Below are 23,383 nucleotides of genomic sequence, written 5' to 3' on the forward strand. Positions count from 1 at the left end.
AACCTGTACAAAGGCTCCTGCAGGGCTGAGAAATGGGACCGTTTCAGGTCAGTGCCCCCATCTAGATCACCAGTAAGACTTTGAAAGCCCCTTTCCAGTCCACTCACACGCACTGGCACCAGATGAGCTCTCCTAATATGCCTCCACCTAAATGTCAAGGCCGCATCAACGCTTCAGCCACCACCTCAATGAAATGTGGATGCTGCTCTGTCTTTGGAAAGGACTAGAAGTCGAGTCTACCAAACCACACCGGCCTCAGTGCTGCAGATTAAAAGTCCCTACAGCAGGTAAGCGGGAGATGCTAGAGGTGTCAGTGCTTGCTGCCTTACGCAAAACACTCTGCAGAGCCATTTGGCACCCCAAATGCTAATCAGCTGCACATCTCAGTGCTGGAGCACGTCAATGTTTTCAGCATGGGTAGGTGAAAGTTGGTCACCAGCACAAACAAACCATCATCTGCTTATCCCATCCCGCACCGCTGTGGACCTGTTGGTTAGCAATCGCATCCTGTGGTTGAAGGAAGCTCTACCCAGCACAGCAGATACCAGAAATGTTGCATCTACATCTGGCAATTGAAAAGGCTCCATCTCACGGTGGGGTGGGTGGTGAATGGGGGGAGGAAGGGAAAAGCAGTGCTGCTTTTTCTTTGCAACAGACCCATGAATGAGCAGTGGTAAAACACTGGCACAGGTTGCCCAGAGAGGTGTGGATGCACCATCCCTGGAGACATTCAAGGCCAGGCTGGATGTGTTTCTGGGCAACCTGATCCAGTTCAAGATGTCCCTGCTCATTGCAGGGGGTTGGAACTGCATCAGCTTTAAAGGTCCCTTCCAACCCAAACCATTCTACGATTCTGTGATGATTCTATGAAATCACTGGGTTTGTCCCATCCTTCTCCATGAGCTGAGGGATGAAAACCAAGGTAGGCATGGGAAATTCTGGGCAGGAGATGTGAGTAAGCAAAGGCTAGTGATGCCGCCAGAACACACACACACACACACACACACACACACCAGTCCCTCTGCCATTCATAAACCTCAGGAATTGCTTTGTGCCCCTTTTTTACGGTTGCTGTTGGTATTTTAAAATCTGAAAAGAAAGCCTTGCATGGACACGGGGTGTGTGTGTACACATGAGCAAAACCAAGTTCATTTCCTTTCAGCCAGTGTTTTCCTGGAAGGATGCTTTCCTGGAAGGAGCTTTCCAGCAAGCTTTCCCATCAAATTTCAGCCTGCTTCTGTTTCCATTCACCAGCACAGACAACTCCAGCCAGGTGGGTATGTCACTCCTGCCCTCTCTTACGAAAGGAGCCAACATACGGATACATGCAGTGTTGGACCAAGTGATGCTTTGGCAACAAGGCCACCTTCTGCCTGGGGTGTTTCCACTTTTAGGCAGGGTATCCCATAATGATGGCTTGTAGCTGTGGTAACAAGTGTCACTTCCTCAAGGTGACCCCAAGGTGGAAGGTTCACTTTTCCCTTACCACCTTGTCCAGCCACCCATGGGGAGACGTCATCTCCAATAAATGCCTCCAGTTTCACTCTGTTGCCTAAAATATCACAAAATGTGAACCTCTTCTTTATTTGTGGACAGACCCCACTGGCTCTGGCTAAAAGCTCCCTGCAGTCAAGTGGTGGTATCTCCACCTGCAGGCTTTCAGTCTTGCACACCACTTCCCCAAAGGATTAATCTAGTCTATAGCTTTCTGCAGCTCTTTCCATCTTTCCTGCATATTTCACTCCTCACAAGATGATGCTAACAGCCCTTCTCAAGCATTGCCTATTTACATGAGAGATTTTTCCAGCCGTAATTCATATTGCTGGGTGTCTGGAGATCCCTAAAGCTTATTTAATCTCTACATTAAAAAATACATCTTCAGTATCCAAATCAAATCTGAGCTCCTTACTCTAAGCGAGCCCTACATCATTAAAAGGAGTGCATTAAAAAGGTGAGACTGAGCTGAAAAGCTAAATACAGGGCAACAGGAGCCTTCCCACCCACTTTTGCCAGCAACGAAGCCATAAAATAAGGTAAACCACACCTGCAGCTCTCAGCCAGCGCAGTGGGACAGGGATCCCCTGGAGGCCCCACATCACCTTCTGGCTCTCCCCATGCAGCGATGTTTGCATACAACAGTAGAATAGTCTGGATTGGAAGGGACCTTCATAGGTCACCTTCACAGGTCACCTTCACAGTCCAACCCCACATCATCTAGGCTTTGCTCAGACAACCCCAAGCACCCACTGCCTTGGAGTATAATGAATGCAAGGGACACGTTCCTGTGTAACCTTATCTAGGTGTTCCTGCTCCGGCAGGGGGATTGGACTAGATGATCTTTTGAGGTCCCTTCCAATCTCTAACATACTGTGATACTGTGACCCACTCGAGTTCCCTGAATTATGACCCGGCTCCCAGTGGCACTGACTGATTTAATCCTCACTGCTTTGCACCATGGTTAGAAAATTACCAATAGTTCGTTTTCTGTCTTAATCAGGAGCAGTAAACAAATGAGGGACAGGGAGACATCCAGAAGGGAATACACCGCATTACTCCTCCTTATTGATAGCACAGTTACTTAATTTGATGTGGAGGCATAACTTCAGGCATCACTAAATACTGGAACAGGAATGTTTTGGTGCAAGGAAGATCTATGGGTGCAATTTAAAAGCAGTCTGTTTAGGAGTGCTGACGTCTGCCAGTGCCAATACAGATCCAAGCTGTGTGGACAGCCCTGAGATTATCACTCAGCAAGTTAAATAAAGACACTTAAAAAGCACCAGTTGAAAACTGCAGCCCTACTTCCCTTCATATGCTGTGCTTGTGTGATGAGCATGATGACAGGGAACCAAGCCCAAGGTTGATGGTCACCTCCAACCTGCCCATCCCTGGGCAGCACCTTCGCTTGCTTTCTGATACATAGCTCTGGCCATGATGGGGCAGCAGCAAAGCTCTGCATTAACCTTTGGGCACAGCTCAGTGCAGGGAAGACAGCATGCAGATGATGCAGAAAACCACATATTCAGTACAGGTATCTGCAGGAAACAGATCATCCACAAGCGCTGCCAATGACTGACAGCCAGTGCTGTCACCAGTGGGTATGAGGAGATGCCAGACTAGGCACTTCCAAGGGTTAAAGCCCAGAAGGAGCAGAACTTTTCCTCTAGCAGGAATATTGCGGAGTGAGAAATGATAATAAACTACCAGTAGTCTCAACCGTGAGAACACATCTTTTTAATCAGGTTAAACCATCTGAACTAGTGCAGATAATCCTGTAAAACTGATCTAGGCATGCTAAAATAAACAGGGCAAACAGTATGCTTCCTGCTGCTATAGATTCAGGGCATTCACCTCATTGTATGGGCATCTCCCCCAGCCTCTTTTGTTTCTGATCCCAGGTGCACTGAAATCAAAGCTGGAAGCACATCTGAGGGCACTTCTACTTCCTGAAAAACCTCCGTCCCCAGTCTCCCCATTTTTACTGGGTTCTTCATCCAGGGGTGCGTTATGGACTGTTAATCAGCAGGGTTGGGCATTGCTGCAGCACAAATTAATAGCTAGTATCAAATTCATAGTCATTTACCCACCCTGCTGGCTGAAATATACCCAAATTGAGGGCGGTGTTGAAGTCTAACTACTGCCACCAAAGACATGGCATGTCTTAGGATCGCTCCTCAGACAGCAGAAGATCAAATCACAGGGCTACAGACCTAGCCTGAAGTATAGGGTTTTCCTCCCCTCTTTTAATATGAAATGCTGCTTGGCATTTTCAAAGTCACCTGTGGGATTTGCACACTAAATTCTTCTTCATTTTACAAGGCTCTCCATGAGCAAATGCCTTAATCAGCACTGAAAAGTTTAGCTTATGGCAAAAAACCCGCACAGGCAGCATGCCTAGCATTGCACAGGCAGACACTGTGCATATAAAACAGCTTTTCTGAATCAGATTTTTATTGTGTACCTTCAAGGTTGAAGAACAAAACCAGTAACAACTCAAAGACAACAATAACCAGCTATTAAGTGAGAAATGCATGTTTCAACATTTACCTGACCAAACAAAGAGGATTAGCTTTGTACAGACAGCATAAAGCTTTGGGAGAATACCACACTTAAAAACTCCACAGGTAGATTTGAATTGCAGGCAATGAAAGCTACTCGTAGGTCATTATAACCTTCCAGGCTTTTAAAAAGTTGTCTAAATAGGTATTTCCCAAAATGAACCCCAACAGCACTGAAGGTACATTAATTCTTTTAATGGTTCAAGCACGGCAAATAAGGTGAGGTGGGTTTTTTTTTGGAGCTGGAATAAAATAGGTTAATTTAGAAGAAATTGATTAATAAGGCTACCATTAAAATAGTGCCTCAGCTAACAACATTACCGGATAAATTAACAGCCAAAGGGAAGAAAAGTTAGGCCTTCCAGAGGCCTTCTTCCAAGGCAAGAAATATAGTCAGAGATGTTGTGTATATGTGTATAAAACATGCTGTTGTGTTTCTGCTGCCTTCACCTCACCAGCTTGGGTACTGAGAGCAGCCATGGGACAATGCATGCTGTGGGACAAGCTCCGTTCAGGTGATCATGCCCTTGCATGGGTATTTCCCAGGTCACCCATGAAAGGAATTGGGATACAGAGGGGCAAACTCAGACAGGGACTCAGCTGGGTGTTCATCCTGCCCACTGCAACAGTGCTGGGACACATCCCAGGGCGCTGTACTTGGCCACAGGTAGGGAGCAGCAGCTCCAGCAGGCAGCAACAGCTCTTTGTCCATGCAGACGTGAGAAGAAACCCTTATCCAGAGAAGCAAATGGGCAAAAGATCCCCTGACTGCCAAAGTACCAAGTCTTTGCTCTCTGCCTGGGTTTCTCCATTCAAAGGCAAAGGTTAACAACAAAAGAATAACAACTGGGACTTTTTCTTTGGGTCTTTCAAGCTTTTAACCAACTTATTCACCTCTTGGTTGTGCTCAGTGTGAAAATTTAATGATTTTTATGGCCCATTTTAACATTTTTATGTCTTCTTTCTTCAGAAAAAAAACCCACATTCAGTGTAAGAATTAAAACAGTATTTCATTCTTAACTGCAATCACAGATGATGTATGGAAGAGAGCTGGCTGCACGTCAACTCAATATAAAGCCAGAATTGAATCTAACTTGTTCACTACAGCTGTGCATGATGTTTTATGGGATGGTTTTTATTCATATCAGTCATAAATGAAGTGGAAACTGTGACTGTGCTAATTTTGTATAAAACAGGAGGAAAATATGCAATACGGGGGTGGGGAGGAAGAACCAGGATTACCTGAGTTGTGCATTTAGATGTGCAGTCTACTGAAAACCCAACTCACTGCTGGGTAATGAAACTACAGCAGTTATTAATGCACAAGGACAGTCACCCCACCATGCATATTAGTCCTGGCAATGGTTGCCTGTTGGTATGATAAACCTCTGCACAAACACCTTGTGAAGGGGAAGAAGGGTTTCTTTAGCTGCAGGAGACCATTGCATGCTCAGGACAAGCCTTCAGCTTCTGTCAGGAAAATAGGGCAATCCAGATGACTGTGGGAATGTGTCAATTGGCAGAAAAATGTCTTTATGCCTTCCTGCCCCCATGAGATAAAATGTGATGCTTGAGAGCATCAGCATGGTCCCTTTTCCCCCCCCACCTGGTGACAGATTTTTCTGATGAAGGTTTTGAATGTGGGATCATGTTAGAAATGGAACTTTAAAGCAAAGCAAAAACTTTTCATGTGAGAGCTGCTGCTGAAACCATTTCTTTCTACTCTCATGTTGGAGCTGGGTTTTCTGCTGCCAATTTTGAGCAGAATCCAATTTTCAGACTTTGCGTGACCCAGCAGGCCCATCTCCTGCCATCTTCACCACCACTCCTCAGCCTCCTTCCCTTCACAATGACAGACAGAGAAACAGCTGAAATGAAAAGTAAATTTAATGAACATGTATAAAAGCTAAAGTTTAATTCAGGCACCAAAGGTTCCCCTTCCAGTCACAGGACAGACTCTTCTGGAGGGTGGCAAGTGGCATCAGCCTGTGAATCTGCCTTTAATTCAACTGTGTAAATTCAGGTCAGGTTGCAGCAGCAGAGCTCCCACTTTTATGCACATTCATACAAAAGACTGATTACCTGGAGAAAGGGAATAACCACAATGGCAGAAACGCAATTTCTTCATTTGCTTGGGGAATTATTTGCCTGGCACACATAAAAGGAAACTTGAGCGAACATCTCCCTTTCAATGCAGCCCCAAGCAACTGATAAGCTTGGTGTTAGAGAGAGAAGACATAGCACTGCTCTGCTGGAATCTGTAGCTCCTGAAGAAACAGGAGGAGGAAGAAGCAGGATGGATGGATGGATCTTGAGTGCACACACTGGGAGCACAAACCACTGCAAGGATGGGCACACCTCGGTCCAATGGACAGATGGGACACACAGAGGTTGATGCTTCTGGAATAAACATGCTCCTAAACCCTTCTGCTGGGACCTGCCCTGCTTTCTCCAACAGCTGCAGAAACAGCTTTAAACCATGTTTGTCCCCAGATTTTGCTCTTCCCGTTATGCTACCTGAATTTAATATCCATGGCATTTCCACAATGCTGTCTGAGGGTGCCGTACAAAGAGCCAGGTTGCTAATAAAAACAAAACGAGTGGTGCTGGTTTTGCATGTGAATAGTTGCGTCTAATGGAACCATGACATGGAAAAGGATCATCCTTTCCTTTACTAATAATTCTGTGTACCACTACAAAATACATTACCACAATCTATATGGTCTTTTACACCCTGGCAAATGCCATATGATATTATGCTGATGTATCAGGACAGGATGGTTATCCATATGGCAGCAGCTAGGAAAGACGAAAAACTGGGGAAAATTTATGGTGGATATACGCGTTTCTGCATCCCTCCCCTTCCCAAATTTTCAGAATGTTTCATTACTCTGGGCTGATTTTATCCCTTAAGCACTGGATAAAACTATTGCTCACACTCTGGTCTTGGTGCCATCATAGTATCTGAATGACTTGCAATCAAGAGCCTGTTTATCACCACAGCATCCCCACAGGGCAGGGAAGTGCACAGGGGAAACTTAGGCATAGAGGCAGTGCCCTGCTTGAGGGGATGTGGGTTAGTACAACTAAAGCCGGCAGACAACCATTTTTAATGAAACTTGTAGGAACACGACAGGTTTGAGGCTGCAAATTGGGTTCTCAAAAGTGATGGAAATTGGTTCAGACTATTGGCAGGGGAAAGGAACTGCGGGACAGAGCAGCAAAGTGACGGACAACGACTTTCAAATGAAATTTCCCATATCCAAGTGTTTCCACACTCTTTAGCAAGTATTCCCTGCCTTGTTTTCCAGCATTCATTTTGTCCTTTGGAAATGTTTCTGAAACCAGAAGGGGGATTTAGACATTAGAACAGCTACTGACCTGATACAAGTTAATGATTTTATAAAACGCCTCAAAAATGCTCTACTTTAAGAGATTGATGTTTTCTATTGTATTTTTTCAATGCCAATTAATTACTTAATTCATTAGCAATGTTACACAAGAATAGTCTTTGAAAATCTGGTGCTTTGTGTAGATGCCTTTAATTATGGATAATTAAATACTGTGGAAAGACCTGATTATACCTCTGAGCATTTTCTAATTTCAAACTGAAACACACTCTTGTACTCCTGAATGCATATACCAAAAGCTGAGCTCAACAATTACATGCAGGAAAAGGAGATGGAAAAAAACCCACCTCAAAATTCAGACCAGCCCAAACCCCACAACTAAAGTAAAAACTGCTGGGGAAGCTCAAAGGCTTTGTGCACACCCAGCCTGCTTGTTCCCAGTCCCTGCCTTGTCAGGGATACGAGCAGAAGCCCAAGTAAGCTCAACACGGAGCTGCTGCAGCCAGCAAACAAATGTGGGCTCAGGGCGACTCGATGTTAATGCCTGCTAAAGTTAGGAACAGGTTTCCAGATGGTCCTTTGTACGTATAGCTGCAACAACCGAAACTGCTACAAAGAGCAAAGCACTCTGAATGAAATCAGGGCTGACCTTGGAAGATGAAAACTTCCCAATGCCAGAAGATACTCCATTAGTTTGGCTTTGCATTCCTTCCCCTTGCTTTATTTTCTTTTTTCTTTTCTCCCCTTTATTCCTCCACAGAGACCATGGTGAGAAAGTCAGCATCCAGAGGGCTGTAAGAACCACTGTGGCTGTCTCAGAAAGGGGTTTTAATCTCAGAAGCAAGCCAGGGAAATGTTTGTTTTGAAGACATCATCGCCCCAGCACTTTCAAGACAGATCCCCTCCCTACTGCAGCTGAGATCCTGCAGGGGGGCCCAAATAAGATTTATTTTTGGCTCCTTTTGTACTCACTGGAAAAAAGCCGGGGAAAGGAGGGGCATAGATGTCTACATAAAGCCAATTAGTGCTGTCATGCCAGGCACCCTCGCTGCGCACACCTTCCCTCCCTCCTCCCCCCAGCATCTTATTTATACCACAGCCAATTCCTCCCAGCATCTCTGCCCCTCCTGTGCCCTCCACAACCAACTGTATTCTGCCTTAATTAAAAGCCACCAATGATGGTGCTGAGTGATAAAATGAGGCCAGGGGCTTTTCACTGCTAGTGGCCACTCCCACTTGGCTGACTGGGAGCTGATTTTTGCCACTGGGCAGCCTAACCCAGCTCCCTAATGAATCGTAGAATCACAGAGTGGTTTGGGTTGAAAGGGACCTTAAAGCTCATCCAGTTCCAGCCCCTGCCACGGGCAGGGACACCTTCCACGAGAGCAGGTTGCTCCAAGCCCCTGTGTCCAACCTGGCCTTGAACACTGCCAGGGATGGGGCAGCCACAGCTTCTCTGGGCACCCTGTGCCAGCGCCTCAGCACCCTCATAGTGAAAAATTTCTTCCTTATACCTAGTCTAAATCTCCCCTTAAAGTTTAAACCCATTCCCCCTTGTCCTATCGCTACAGTCCCTGATGAAGAGTCCCTCTCTGGCATCCTTGAAGGCCTCCTTCTGGGGGTTTATAACCCCTTCTTTTGAGGCCATTCCCCTTCCATCACTACTTCCCAGGCCTTTAGAACCATAGATACAAGCTAGGCTGCCTGTAAATAAAAGGAATTACCTTTACTTCACCAGGTGACCCACTTGGGAAACCCAAGTGACCATTTTGGCAGGGAAGTCCCATAAGTAAGAGTGAAACAGTTCAAGAAGGGGGTCTGGGAGGGTCAGACTAAGCACCAGGAGAGCAGAACCAAGCACAGCTCCTCTGTGTTTTTCAAGACCCTTACTCTGATACTGGCAAGATCTTTTCAGCAAAATCTGGCAGCAAACCAAAGGAGGCAGACCAGCAATATATGGGGTGTGCAGATCCTCTAAGACAATTTCCCTGCCTAGATAAATGCTCGCTGGGAGGAGGGCTGGCTGTAACTTCACCTTTGGACTCACTGCTCATCCTAAAGGGAAATGCTGCCTTGCACAGGTAATGGCAACAGCATCCTCTGATTTGGAGGGTATGAGGCCAGCTGATATGGGTGCAGGAACTGGCTCTCGCTATTTTTTGCTGTAACAACTTCACTGTCAAGCTGTTAGAACAAATGACAGAGGGGAGCAAATCCTCAGCTGTTGAAAAAGCATGGGTATTTCCCTTGGCGCAAGGCAGCCAGGCCAGTTTACACCAGTCTCAGGAACTGGACCAGTGCATTTGCTCTTAGGAGAGCACGAATGCAGCCAAGAAAAAACGTGATTTCAGTGCAAAATATAGCATATATATATAATTGTTATTATTGCAGACAGGTTTCCATTTTTAAACACAGTTTTCCAAGTCCTTATTAATTACCATTTGACATTTCCTGTAATACATTCCTTTTTTGTCTAACACAGCTTGAAAAGCAACTAGAGTCTCTCGATTCTTTCCTTGTAGCACAGTGAGGGTATCAGAGCCTCATGCACGTCAACCACAGCAACTTAAATGAAACCAAGCTAAATTCAGTCATCAATAGTTGGCAGCCACTACCCTGATCCATAACCCAGAGGGCAGGTCTGCGACTGCTGTGCTGTTGGAAAGGGGCCGGTGCCCACAGTGCTGGCGCGACTGCCGGCCTCTGCTTGCTGGGAGATAAGGGATGACGCATGGGATGCTGCTGTGGACTCAGTTCAGATGAATAATCCTCATGCAGGAGTCCCCTGGACGTCAGCAGGGGCTGCGATGAGTCAGAGATCGGAGAACAAGGCTTTTCTGGAAGGAACACCCAGCGCTGGCTTGGCCTTGTGAAATCAGAGCCTTTGACTTGCAGACCAAGCTGGCACTGACACGCTGTGTGTCGGCTGCAGTGTGTTCCCCAGCCTCTGCACACAGGCAAGCCCAAGGAGCTGAGGGGGGGATTATTCACTCCCTGGGTTTTGTAGTCCTGAAGGTATGCGGTGAGAACTGAGAGGGGATGGCATGAAAGCACGCTGGTATTTTGGTTCACAAGCCAGAAACGAGGCAAATGCACTGACCGGAGATAATGAGACTCAGAAATACTGAAGCAGTATTGAACGAGGGCTCTTCCACCCGCACCTCCTGACATTTCCCATCCATTTCAATCAGACAAGAAAGTGCAATCCAAAGTGCAAACAGCTTTGCAAATAGCAAAGCCTGCAGACCTCATCCTGCAAAGTGCAGAGGCTTTTCCAAGAAGCACTGGGTGCTGGCAGACCTCTCCCAGCAGGCATAGAAGGTGGTGGTCCCAAAGGCATCTAACCTCAGAGGAGTATATTAATCCCATCCTGGAGCTGACCACATACTTTGGCAAGGAGGAAGGATGTTTCCCATTACAATGGGGAGCTATTTCTGCTAGTCCTCTCTTACTCAAATGGGGAAAAAATGTCAAAGCTGAAAACACTTTTTGATTTTAATAAAGATCCAAGCAGGTTGTCTGAAATAATTCATTGAGTAAAAAGCTCCTTTGTTTCCTGTCTTTCCTACCTGAAACGATAAACTAAAGATCTACACCCAAAACCATGTCACCCCCTTTTCCCTCCCAGATTTAAGTGAGTTCATTTTGAAAGCATTAAACTAGGGCATTTAATCCTTCCAAGGTTTTTTCCCGATCTTTTTTAATGTACAAACAGCAAGTTTGCTATAATTGGCCTATTTCTTAGGCATGTTTCAGTGAGTCAGCATTTTCTGACCAACATATTCCCATCTTCTTCAAATACTCTCAACTGGCTGCAATGAAAAAAGTCTGAGTTTTGAAAGGTCGGGGAGAACTTTGGCTGCTCATCTTCAAACAGACCCATTTCTCTCAGTAGATCGTTGTGCAGGACATGAGTACTTTTCTTTTTGGTGCATCAGCTCCTGCTCCATTTATTCTAACAAACGTGAGCTTCCCTGCCAGGACTAATGGCACAAAACACTTTTAACTGGGAGAAGAATGTGGCTTAGCTGACATAAAATGTGTTATACCAGCTGTGGGACTCATCCGTATCTATTTTTTCCCCCTAAAAAGTGCTTACAGAATTCCTTGGGACAATTATAATTTCAGAAATGGGTACAAGTGGAATATGTATGTCCTAGAGTTTACCTGAAAGGAATAAACTTTCCACGTACAAGATATGAAACTCTGCTCACATGGTGCAGAATATGTGTCATGAGGATACAGTTGCTCTGGGATACCTTAGGGGAGCTTTGATTGCCCTTCCATCTTCCCAGGAGATGAAAACTGCTGTTGACATCTTTTGTGTAAGAATAAGGCTAAATCATGTACACGCTTAGATCATGTACATCCTGAGCTCATTGCAGATAAGGCGATGTTAGAATCACGGAATCACACAGTGATTTGTGTTGGAGGGGACCTTAAAGATCATCCAGTTCCAACCCCCTCCCATGGGCAGGGACACCTTCCACTAGAGCAGGTTGTTTCAAGCCCCATTCAACCTGGCCTTGAACACTGCCAGGCACCCCTAATAAGACTGCCAGTCTGTTGTGTTTCCATACTCTTTCAAAGGGGTTTTTAGACTGATCTTCTGAGTTTCTATCATGAGTGAATTCTGATTTTTAGGTTTTTAAGTTTCAAGAACCTGTGTACAACAAGAAATGATAAGGAATACAGGCATGCTGACACAGGGTGGCTAAGAGTGACCATGTTTTGTAATGAGACCCACTCAGTACATACTTACACCCTCAAAGGACAGGTTCCTTCCGTCCAGCAAAAACCTAGGATGTCCTCAGGACACAGAAGGTAAGAGGACCATGGGACTGTCTTTGCTAATGACCTATGGTATCACCTGGGGTGCAGCACTGCCCTTCGCCCTGCCTTCTCTCCTCCCCAATCCCTGTTTCACGTGTAAGCTCTGCACCTCATGTCTCAATACACAATGTCTCCTGGTGGCTCAGTGCTTCTGGATGGAAAAATAATAAGGGGCAAGAGTTCAGTGGCAGCAGTTCTTGCGGAGGGACTCAGAGAGCACACCCATACTGCAAAATGAAACAGGGCATGAGACTTTCCTCTGGCTCTAATGCCACATGGCAAAATCAGGCCACATCCTCACCACATGGCACTTCTCCTTGGGCCTCCTTCGGACCTCCAGACGTCCTCCAGAGGGCGCATGAGGAGTTGCCCTCTTCACCCTAAGATGTAACTATTTTGTATGCATTTTTTTGTGCTTGAGCTAGCAGGAGGGTGGCCCTGCAGCCCAGCAGGGTGAGGGTCCCTTAGCACCTGGGTTAGGGTGAAGACATGAAGACCAGCTGGGCAGTGGAGCACACAAAGCGTGCTAAAACACCACTGGGTGACTGCTGCAACTTAGGTGTGCCACCCACTACAAAGTGCTGACAATCAGGGTCCCCTAGGTGAGTTCCCTGCCCAGCTCTTTTATTTAGCTGTACCAATATAGCCAGAGGCACAAGGAACCGAACCACACTAACCCAATCAGCCAAAGCAAAGACAGCAGGATATCCTCTTTTCCACTAGGCTTTTATTTGCTGATGACTAATCCTAAGCTCTTGTGTCTTAGGCATTAATTCAGATCGATGTTGCAGAAGGGTTTTCTAAACACAAACACAGAAAGCAAGAAATTACCCCGCTAACCAGCCGAGTTCTTTGCAGCCTGTGCTACAGGAAGTGAGGTGAGAAAAGGTTCATGCTGTAGGAGCAATGCCCTGGTGCTGAGCTTTGTAGACTGCACTGAGAGCTCGAAGCCCTTGTGGACAGCCAGAGTATGAAGACAGTTAACGGAGAGGGAGAGGGGTGGGCCAAGGGGGGATGGAAGGGAATAGATGCTGAAGATTATGAGCAGAAGAGCGTCTCTGGACAACAGGAACAGGCAGTATCTCTTGGCAGGCTTGGCACTGTACCAGCCTCAAGACTGTCCTACAGGAACCTTCTCAGGCAGCACAGCTCAACCACTGTCACACAGCAGTATTGCTGCCATGTATAAAGAACACTCTTTCACCCTCACCTGGACATGATGTAACAAACTATGAGTCCCTCTGGCAAATGGTTCCACCAAACTTGCACTTGTTTTCATTCTGCCCAGGAGCTGCACTCTGTCAGCAGATCAGGGATAGCGATGACGAAAAACGCATCTTAAAAATGCTTTCTAGTCTCTCTACCTGAACTAATTGGTGAGTTGGCAAGCATAACAGGCTAGGATGATGTGCAAACATACAGTAATACCCAGAATGAGATTACTGCACCAATTTCCTTTGCAGAGGTGCGTAGGTGTAGGAGAGGCAGAAGGCTATGCTTGAAATACAGGACCCTTCCGAGGGACAGAGACACAGAAATGTGAAGGGAAGGAAAGGAAGTGGGAGGAGAAAACTTCTAAGTGCCTTTTTTAATCCTAAATTTGCTCAGACTTGCTTAGCTCTAATCTTTAATTCATATTTTCATTACAGTCTCTTTGCTTTGTAAAGTCTGCATTTCATGGAAAAGGAGCAGCTCAAACATCAATTATTTGACATAAGTCAACCCCTTGTTCAAGTCCTCTACATATATGTAGGCTCCAATAAAAGAAGCATTAAACATTCATTAAATTCGAAATACATGAAGACAGAGCCTGCCACTCTTCTCATACAGATAGGCTTAATAATCCCAACCTTCTAGAGCAGCAAAAGCAAACCCATCTCTAATCCTTTTAGAAAGCCTGACCATGCAAAACACCCCAGCCTCCTGCAGTGTGCCTGTGAGTCACACAGATATTAGCTCCTTCAGGTTCGATCCTCAGCTAGAGCAAATCACAGTAAAACAACACAGCCGGCGTTACACCAAGTGACACGTACCCAGGATTTGGCTTTAGGTTCTCTTGCAGCAAAATGGCTTACAGCAAAGTAATTGGATAATAACGTCACTTTTGGTCTTTCAAGTTACAACACAGCCCCATTCCTGCTTTAATTTCAGTCCTGACCAGGCTGCCTGTGCTCTGCAAAAGGAACCTGGTTTCCCAACCTGAACCTAGGTACTCTTCCCCCTCCCCGAAACCCCAAACCCACCCCCCCCCTACAACATACTATCCTGATTGTAGTGGATCTTCAACTACCCCTGCCATAGGCTTGTGCACACAAATTTCAGCAACATTTTTCCCAAGGAGAAACAATCACCGATGAGCAAATGCTTCTTCATAAACATTTCTGAGTTTAAGGAGCAATGCAGAGACCATGTAACGTGCTTCTCACATCTCTGTGAGCTGTGTCTGCTCAATGAGAGCTTTGGCGCAAGTCTCATCCAAGAAATGACTTTTCATAATCCTCCCAAGCCTTTCTCCTTAGGGTGCCTGTAGACATTCATTTTGGACTCTGCTGGGATGAAAGCATGGAAACATGGTTAGGGCCTGGGGTACATAAGCAGGACAGTGGCTTTCAGCTCCTATATGGCTTTTGGCTGTCTGGCAGAGTCTTCTTCCGCCTTGTTTAACATGTGAGTTACCCTCTGCTTGTTTCCTGGGCAAAGGAAGAGATCACAAATGCTTGGGAAGCATTGGCTGACCTGTGCACATGCAGATGGACATGTCGGGTTGAAGGGGGCTGCTGTCCCGCTGGCTCCCTACACAGCACTCTTTGAATGGAGCTCTTCCTGGCAGCATCCCTGTCACTCTGAGGCTACACAGTCCAGCAGCTTCTACTCTGTGTGAGCACTGAGCTGTGTGATGGAGTTAATCACATTAAGCACTGTTCAGTTCACGTCTTTTTTGTTCTCTAAAGGCTCTTCCTCTCACTTGCCTCTTTTAGTCTCTCTTTCTTCTAAACTTCAGGGGGTGGCAGATTCAACTCAGTCCTCCTCGATGCAATCCAGCACCAGGATGACCAGTTTTGAAGGTGTAACCTCTATATACCTTTCCAAAGCTTTTCACCATTATCAGATGACTCTTCCAACAACTGTGTCCACAGGGAGCAGGGCATAGTTTTGAGTTAGCAGGACATTTTAGCATCCAGATAAATCCAACTGCCTGAGGTTTCCAAAAGCAATGGAGGAGCTAGATCTTGACAGGTGCTTATGTACCTAACTCTCATCAGCTAATTCAGCATCTACATGCCTTTAATCACTTAGCCCAGAGTGATGGAGGTGAATGCGCTCCACTGAAAACCAGCTTCAGGGAAATGACATTTTTCAAGGAACAGTGAAGTAAGTACTGAAGTATTTTGCCAGGTTGGTGACTTCTTGGCCAAATATACCACCTTGTTTTCAGTCGTGATCTGCTGCCACTGTTTAAATTGATCCTTCTTTCCCCTCTGTTGGTAATCAAATCAGTCCTTTAATTGAGCTAATAGGGCATCACAGTTTACATTCCTTCTGGTAAATACAATGAACACTAGCTGTCAAACCATCAAAAATGCATCCTTTGTAGTCTCAGGAATTTTCTTCTGCATCCAGCCTTCCAAGACCATTGATTTTCACAGCTGGCCCCAGTTGCTCTGGGCTCTGTCATCACAGTGTTCAGATGGCTTCTACAGGTTCTGCAAAATTGGAAGATGACTCCTGATTAGGGGTGGCATCTCTGCATCAGGAGTCAGCCATGACACAACCACCAGCCTCCATGCGCAGGGCAAGCATTGCCTGAAGACGAGCAGGTCCTTCCTGTGACCACTCAGAGATCTGAATGGGGTGGTGGGGTCAACTGAGTACCCAAAAACCTGTCTGGCTGCCATGAATACTTTATCCACCAAGAATGAAGGGTGATGCTGCTATGCTAGGCTACCAGCTTCAGTCTCTGGGACCTTTGGAGAGGATTGTGGAGTCCAGCAAAGTCCGGTGTGGGGGATACATCTTCTTGGCTGGTCACACTCAACTTGCATCTGCACATCCAATCAGCATATTGCATAGACTTTGACTGAAGGGGTTTTAACTGCAATCTTAAAATCTGGCCATTTCAGGAATTCCTGAAATAAATTAGAAGAGGAATTTTATTGAGTTGGGGCTTTTTCTAAAGGAATTTCCCCATGGCTCCAAACCACTGTTTTCCAAAACATAAATGAACATGAAGTCTTCTCTCATCCTCTTGCCACATTTTCTGTGTCACCTTTATCCTGCAACAGTTGTATATAATCAAATGGACGAGAAAACATCCTCTCCCCAAACCTTCCTGTTTTTTTCCTCAAACTTTTAGCAATTTTTTCCACACTTCATTGATTTTTTTGTCACTGATCATGTTAGAAGCAGATGCTTTCCAAAACAATGACCTGGAGAGTCAGTGATCCACATCTTGCACATAAATAACAAGCTCTATTTATGCAATGAAGGACAGGTAACTTAATATCCAGGCACTGGATTATTCGGTATTAAAATCTTGTCACTTTTCAAGATAACTGATAATTTGGAACAATAGAGACCATGTGGGAAAGTTCTTTTTGTCAATATTGGTTAATAACATGCACTTTTAATCCACTACCTTCACCTAAAATACAATAAATAATTTACATTTATATGGCCTTTGTATCCCTCCAAATCCCAAAGGGTGTTGCAAAATAAACACCCCCTAAGATAATACCAGGGAACTGATTTGGTTGTCTCCCTGATTTGGAAGAAGAGCCCTGCTCATGAACTGCATAGCCAGCACCTCTTTTGGTGGCATCTGGATTTTCCTGGGAGGACTACCCACTCGAGTGGTATTCAGTACTAACCTTGCTTCATTTACGAATGGAGATGAAGTTACTGAACCAGTTTTTACCCAGAATGTGGCTGGGCAAGATGGGAACAGCCTGACCTCGGGACTGCATCAACTTCCCTCTGCTGTCCACAGCAGAGCTCTTCCAAAGGGACACCCCTTTAACATTTGGGAGATTCCAATGATCTCCCACTAGAAGAAAGGCATTTCTACATACCCTTCTGCTAGGAAAAGGCAGCCTTGAAGGTCAGCCCCTGGGTGTTATTCTGCAGAGTATAACATTTTTGCCACTGCATGCAGAATTCACTCCGCGACACGTGTAGCATATATTTGTTTGCTAAAGCAAACGCTGCCCCCGGCATTGACAGGCTGGGAAAATCCCTGGGGGTTTTCTGAGCAAAACATACTGTTATGGAAGGAATAGGCTGGGGTACAGAATGCTTATTGCAAATTAACTCAAACAGAGAAATAATGAGCAGCAAGTTTGGATTCTCAATAAATTAAGGGAGAAGCTCAGGTAAAATGTGGCTTTCTATGCATGGAAATACATTAATATTTATTCACTTTTGTGTTTATGGCCTCAAAGATGAAGACATTTGTATGGAATTATTAATATTTATAGCATATTAAATTAAATACCCATAAGAGCTTTGTCTGCATACATGCTGTTTTACCAAGGTAAAATCTGCTGAAGGTCAAAGGGAACTTTTACCTCTGTGTGGAGGGTAAGATCAGAGTCTAGTTTGAAATCTGTATCAATTGTGATAATTTAGAACTTTAATTAAAGACTCAGTGACAGAATATCTACGAAACGTCTTCCTGCTGCCCAGTATTTCATCACAAATGTCTCCAGAAGCCCATGCTAACGTGAGTAAGCACACTTGCCAGGAAGTATTTCATTGTTGACACGTTCGCTTTTATCTTTCTTGTTGGGTAAAGGATTCTTTTGTTGACGATCAGTGGCAACAAAAATTAAATTAGAAGCAAAACCAGATCCCCAAACAGAAATTTATAATGCTTATTCTCTTCATCCCTCAAGAAAATGGAAGTGCCACGGCAAAGTCTATTTTAGCAACTGTGTTAATGTATGTGTAAATGGGTGAAGGCGCCTTTGAAATGCTCTGAAAAGAATTTCACACTTTGGAGAGGAGAAGTTAACAATTCTATTGTGGCACTTGTTAGAATTTTTAAATTCATTTCCCTGACACAGCTGTGCCATAAAATCTCCCATGATGGCAAATTTTTGCTAACGTTGAGCTTATTTTTGGGTATGATTCTGAAGGAGCACTTTATAAAATCAGGAGAACATGGGTTGCTGAGAGCCCTGTGCTGCCCTTCTCTTGTGTCCACTTACCTCCAGCCTTTCTCCAAGCAGCTGTGAGGCCTCTAATTTGAAATTGCATCTGGTTTTTCTTTCAAGGAGCAGCAAACAATGGATGGATGAACAAGCAGCATGAAACTGAACTCCTCTAAGAGCAGTGGGCAAAGATCAGTGTGTCACTAAGTCAGCACAGCATCAGAGCAGGGACCTCCAAGACCAACTGGGGACTCCCTGCTGGAGCACATCTACTCACCCCCTCAGAAAGGGCATGTTGAGCACTCTTTGGCTCTGAACAAATAGCACTGGGGAAGGTGAAACACAATGGATTTCTCCCTTTGTGCAGAGCAGCAGGTGAGAGCTGTTTGCAGTTGGCAAAGAGAGGAACCCATTTAAACCAGATTAAGTGATGCGAATGATGATACACTGGGGATCCCCTCCCATCCCTGCATCCTTACCAGACCATGCCCAAAGGGTTGAAGGAAATGTAAAGAACAACCCTGCAGTGATGTGTAAGGATAGGCTTTAAGTACCACATGTCCCACCAATAACAAGGCTCAGCCCTCAGCAGCTGATGGATTTATGGGGAGGGAAAAGCAGAGGTTCGGAAATGAAGAGTTCAGGGTCAGGTGAGAAGACCGAGGGGAGGTATGATTAACACCACTGCAGCCCTGGGCCCAGAAGCATGGGGACTACATGGAGGATTTTTGCTCTGACAGGCTTTGGTGTTAGTAGAGTGGATGGATGTTCTCACTGAACTGCAGGAGAACCTGGGGGCAGGAGGGATAGCACAGATGGTGGCAGCCCTGAGCTTGATTTTGACAATGACAGGCAAATTTTAGATCCCGCAGAGGAGAGAGTTAACAATAGCTGACACACTCGTGTCTTGAGAAGTCACAATGACTTGAAATAACAACTCGGGGCCATAATTCTGCAGTCTGCCACTACCAGGAAAAGTGAAATCCAGTGACCTTTCACCTCCATGATAGAAACACTGCATATCATCTGGAACCATCGACCTTAAAATCTACTCTGACAAACTGAACAATGGGACATGGGAGAAGAAAACATCGTCTCTCTCCTTCACCCCCCGATTTTAGCTTCCCAGTGCCTGTTCCACATGTAATGCAGTACTCCTTGAAAGCAGAGCCAGCTTTGCATGAGCTACAGCATTTAGTGAAGCACAAGATAACACTTCCATTTCTTTTGACAGTAAGGAATAAATCTCCAAAGCCACTTGTTCAGACTGCTCTTAAAATGATGGTAGGGGAAGGGAAATTGGTATTGGCTTTTTCTGTATCTTCAGGTCAGGTATGTTAGATTCAACTGATTTTTGCATTATCATAGCATCATAAAATAGTTAGGGTTGGAAAGGACCTGAAGATTATCAAGTTCCAACCCCCTGCCATGGGCAGGGACACCTTCTACTAGAGCAGGTTGCTCCAAGCCCCTGTGTTCAACCTGGCCTTGAACACTGCCAGGGATGGGCAGCCACAGCTTCTCTGGGCACCCTGTGCCAGTGCTCACTGATTCACAGCACTTTTCCCCTTGCAAGACATAATTAAGAAAGGTGTGAAAAATCTATCTGAATGTATCGAGAGGAAATTATTCTTCCATTAATGGCAGCAAAAGCTAAACAAGAAGGTAAGCTATGCTGCTAGTAGAGTGCAGCAAACGAAGGGTAGTGTTTTAACCTAAAATGAGGATCTTTACCAAAATTTTAAGGAGCAGCTTTTGGAATGAGGATTTGCACTACACGTTGTTCTAGGGATTAACTTCCCCATCCACCCAGAAGTTGTATCCCTTGAGCTCTCCTGTTTGCCAGTCTAAAATGATGACCGCAGGGACTGAGATGAAGCTAAAATCTTTTCATCACACTGAAACATGGCACTATAACTGCCTTCACCACTTATGGAGAAAGCAAAAGCTACTGGACTGAAGGAAAAAAACAAATAAATAAAAAAAAAAAAAAAAAAAGGATTTTCAGTCATTTAAGTGGGTCTGTCAGCTTTTGTTATCTTCATGCATTTGTGAGACTGAGCTTTAATTGGCTGGCTGCAGCAGAGAGCCGAAAGATAACATTCTGGTCTCAAGATGACTAGACAGCTTAAAGCACTGCGATCCTCATTCATTAGGTAGTGTCAGAGGGATTCAGAGGGGTGAGAGACATAGCAACATCTGCTACTCTTTCACATGAAGTTCCCAAAATGTTAGAGGGAGGCAAAGGGTGTGCACCACACTTGGAGACACATCCAAGAGCAGTAACAAAATCTGTCCATTAGATTCCCCGTGACAATGGAGACTATGTTGGTGCCTACTGACTTCTAACATTGTGTGAATGATTTAATTTCATTTGTAAAGGATAATGCCAAAACTACAAGCATTGGCCAGTCAGCCCCAGCCGTGCAGGAGGAGCAGGAATTCCTACCAGATGGGGGTTTTCATACCTACAGCTAGGATGGGACGGCAGAAAGCGTTCAGCTCTCCTCCACAGCACCCCCCAAGAAACAGCCACATCACTGCACTGCCTCTCCCCTTCATCCATCACTGCTGGATGGATGAAGGGAGCTGTTGGCGCTGTTGCTGCAAGCCCTGGTCTCCCTGGCCCCAGAGATCAGGATCCCCAAGGCATACAGGCTGTTCTTAAGAGGATGGTGAGAAACACTTCCCTGCCTAAAGTAGTTTTCAGACAATTTTATATCTATACCTCCAACAGATGAGCAAAGACAGGAGTGGAGAAATTCAGCAAAACCATGGAGGAAGTGTCCTGGCTTCTAGTTCCAATCACTACACTGTGCCCTGGAGCCTCTTCACCAGGTGTCTGATTTTCTTTCTGCCCTCCCATCCTCGTTCCCATCAGTAGAAGCTGCTTCCTTCCCTTTCCTCCTTGTTACCTGGGTGCTCTGATTGTTTTTAGGAGAAAGATGATGCCCTTTCCTGGTCACCAGATATGTTGGGGACTACAACAGAGAAAGCCACCAACCCCCCCAAAGTGGGGGAGTCTGGTTATCTGGTCAGGGTGTTGGTAGGGAAATCCAGCAGCTCCTGGACCTGTGTGAAGCCACCTTTGAGTAAGCTCTCCTGGGAAGCCTGCTCACAGGCTGGATTCATGTGACGCAAACCAGATGGGAAGGAATCGACAAATGCTGCCACTGTAAATGAGGGGCATTCAGCATGGCATCCTGTACTTGATGGGAACACAGAGGCCAAACACACACAAAAGGCATTTGTTTGGGTGTAAATGAATCTGAGCTGTGGTGACAGGCACGGCAATGGCCACTGTTACCCCTTCCAGTCATCAACCCAAGACATCAATCTTGCTGAGTGCGATGAGAAACCTCACACCGAAGCACAGCAGGACATACATGAAGGTGGTGGACAGAGCTGGTTAATACAGCTTTTCTTTTAAGTTCATCAACAACTACAACCCAATGACATTTCCTGTGAACATTTTCTACTTTTCAACAGAAACATAAAGCTCTAAATGAAAACCTTTTCAAATACTTTTGAGTAAAAATAATTGTTTAATATAAACCTCAGGGTTACAAGTAGTATTTTGGGTACAATTTTCCAGACCAGAATTATTTATGCCAATTCCTTTAGTAAAAATAGTTTGCATTTCCAACTCCTTGCTTTTTCTCCATCTTAAAGAGCAGGAAATGTGTTGAAAATGTTATTTCTTTGTAAACATTTTCATTTAGATCCAAAAGCAACCATTACTCTTATCCAGCAGTGGTGATGTATGGAAGAGGAAATATATATGGACAGTGAATTCCTATCACAAGAAGATGAAACTAAGTAGCTGTTTCTTATATGTCAAGAAAGCCATGAAGATGTTTATGTGATGCTAGCTCATCTTTCAATCTCTCTTCATATGTGCACTAGAAAGGTGTTTTTTCCAGAGACATATGTGCATAGAGGCTGTGGTACAAGACTGGGGAGACCTTCTTGGAAACAGATTTCTTTTTTGAAGAGGCACTTTCAGTCATCCCAAAGCCTTTCTTGAAAGTATGGCTATAGCAGACTCCAATTCATTAAATCTTTTCAGCAGGGCAATGGGGGCCAACACTACACAGACTCCAGCACACAACTACCAATGTTACAGGCTTGGTGGGTGTCTTACTAGGGCAACTAAGATGATTAAGGGAGTGGAGCATCTCCCTTATGAGGAAAGACTGAGGGAGCTGGGTCTCTATAGTTTGGAGAAGAGGAGACTGAGGGGTGACCTTATTAGTGTATATAAATATATAAAGGGGGAGCGTCACGAGGATAGAGCCAGGCTCTTCTCAGTGGCAAACAATGATAGGACAGGGGGCAGTGGGTCCAAACTGGAACACAAGAGGTTCCACTTAAACTTGAGAAGAAACTTCTTCTCAGTGAGGGTGACAGAACACTGGAACAGGCTGCCCAGGGAGGTTGTGGAATCTCCTTCTCTGGAGACATTCAAAAGCCCCCTGGACACGTTCCTGTGTAACCTTATCTAGGTGTTCCTGCTCCGGCAGGGGGATTGGACTAGATGATCTTTTGAGGTCCCTTCCAATCTCTAACATACTGTGATAGTGTGATACCAGCCCCAATGGAAGTTTTGCCATTGATTTCTGTGAACTTTCCCCTAGTTTTAGGTAATAATAATTGGTTTCTTAATTTAAGGACAGAAACTCTCTTTTTAATTATATAGTTGAGTTCATGTTAGACTAATTATGAGAAAAAAAGCAAAGACATGAAGTGACTATCTCTGGTATCAGGACTCACTCCTGTAATGCCTTACTTAAGTCAGCAATACCATCGGCTTCAATGAGAAGACACAGGCCAGGAAGGGCAGCCTTAGTTTTCACAGTTGCCACTTGTACATGAAGCCCAGGCACAAGGGGAAGCAACAGCCCCACCGCTACCCTGTGCCGATGGAAGCAAATCTCCTGGTGATGCATCAGTAACAACATTTTAAGAAATTGTTTCCTTTATGTCTGTTTGT

The 23,383-nt window shown here is 45.1% G+C and overlaps 1 protein-coding gene across 3 annotated transcripts in view; it reads right to left on the reverse strand.

Moving 5' to 3' along the window:
* The window catches only part of VWC2L (von Willebrand factor C domain containing 2 like), a 52,326-nt gene that overhangs the window by 7,216 nt on the left and 21,727 nt on the right, over positions 1-23,383 (reverse strand). Inside the window, exon 4 of one of the 3 annotated variants that reach the window (XM_061348077.1) lies at positions 14,491-16,368. The exons of the other annotated variants lie outside the window; for them this stretch is intronic. Within the exon in view, the coding sequence (XP_061204061.1) occupies positions 16,343-16,368 (26 nt within the window). The 3' untranslated portion in view covers positions 14,491-16,342. Of the gene's footprint in view, positions 1-14,490; positions 16,369-23,383 lie in introns of those variants that run through there. 3 annotated transcript variants of the gene reach the window in all.

This window comes from Neopsephotus bourkii, unplaced genomic scaffold, assembly GCF_033783945.1.
Source record: "Neopsephotus bourkii isolate Nb327-2 ecotype Australia unplaced genomic scaffold, CSIRO-AGI_Nbou_v1 NB_335, whole genome shotgun sequence".
Taxonomy (NCBI): Eukaryota; Metazoa; Chordata; class Aves; order Psittaciformes; family Psittacidae; genus Neopsephotus; species Neopsephotus bourkii.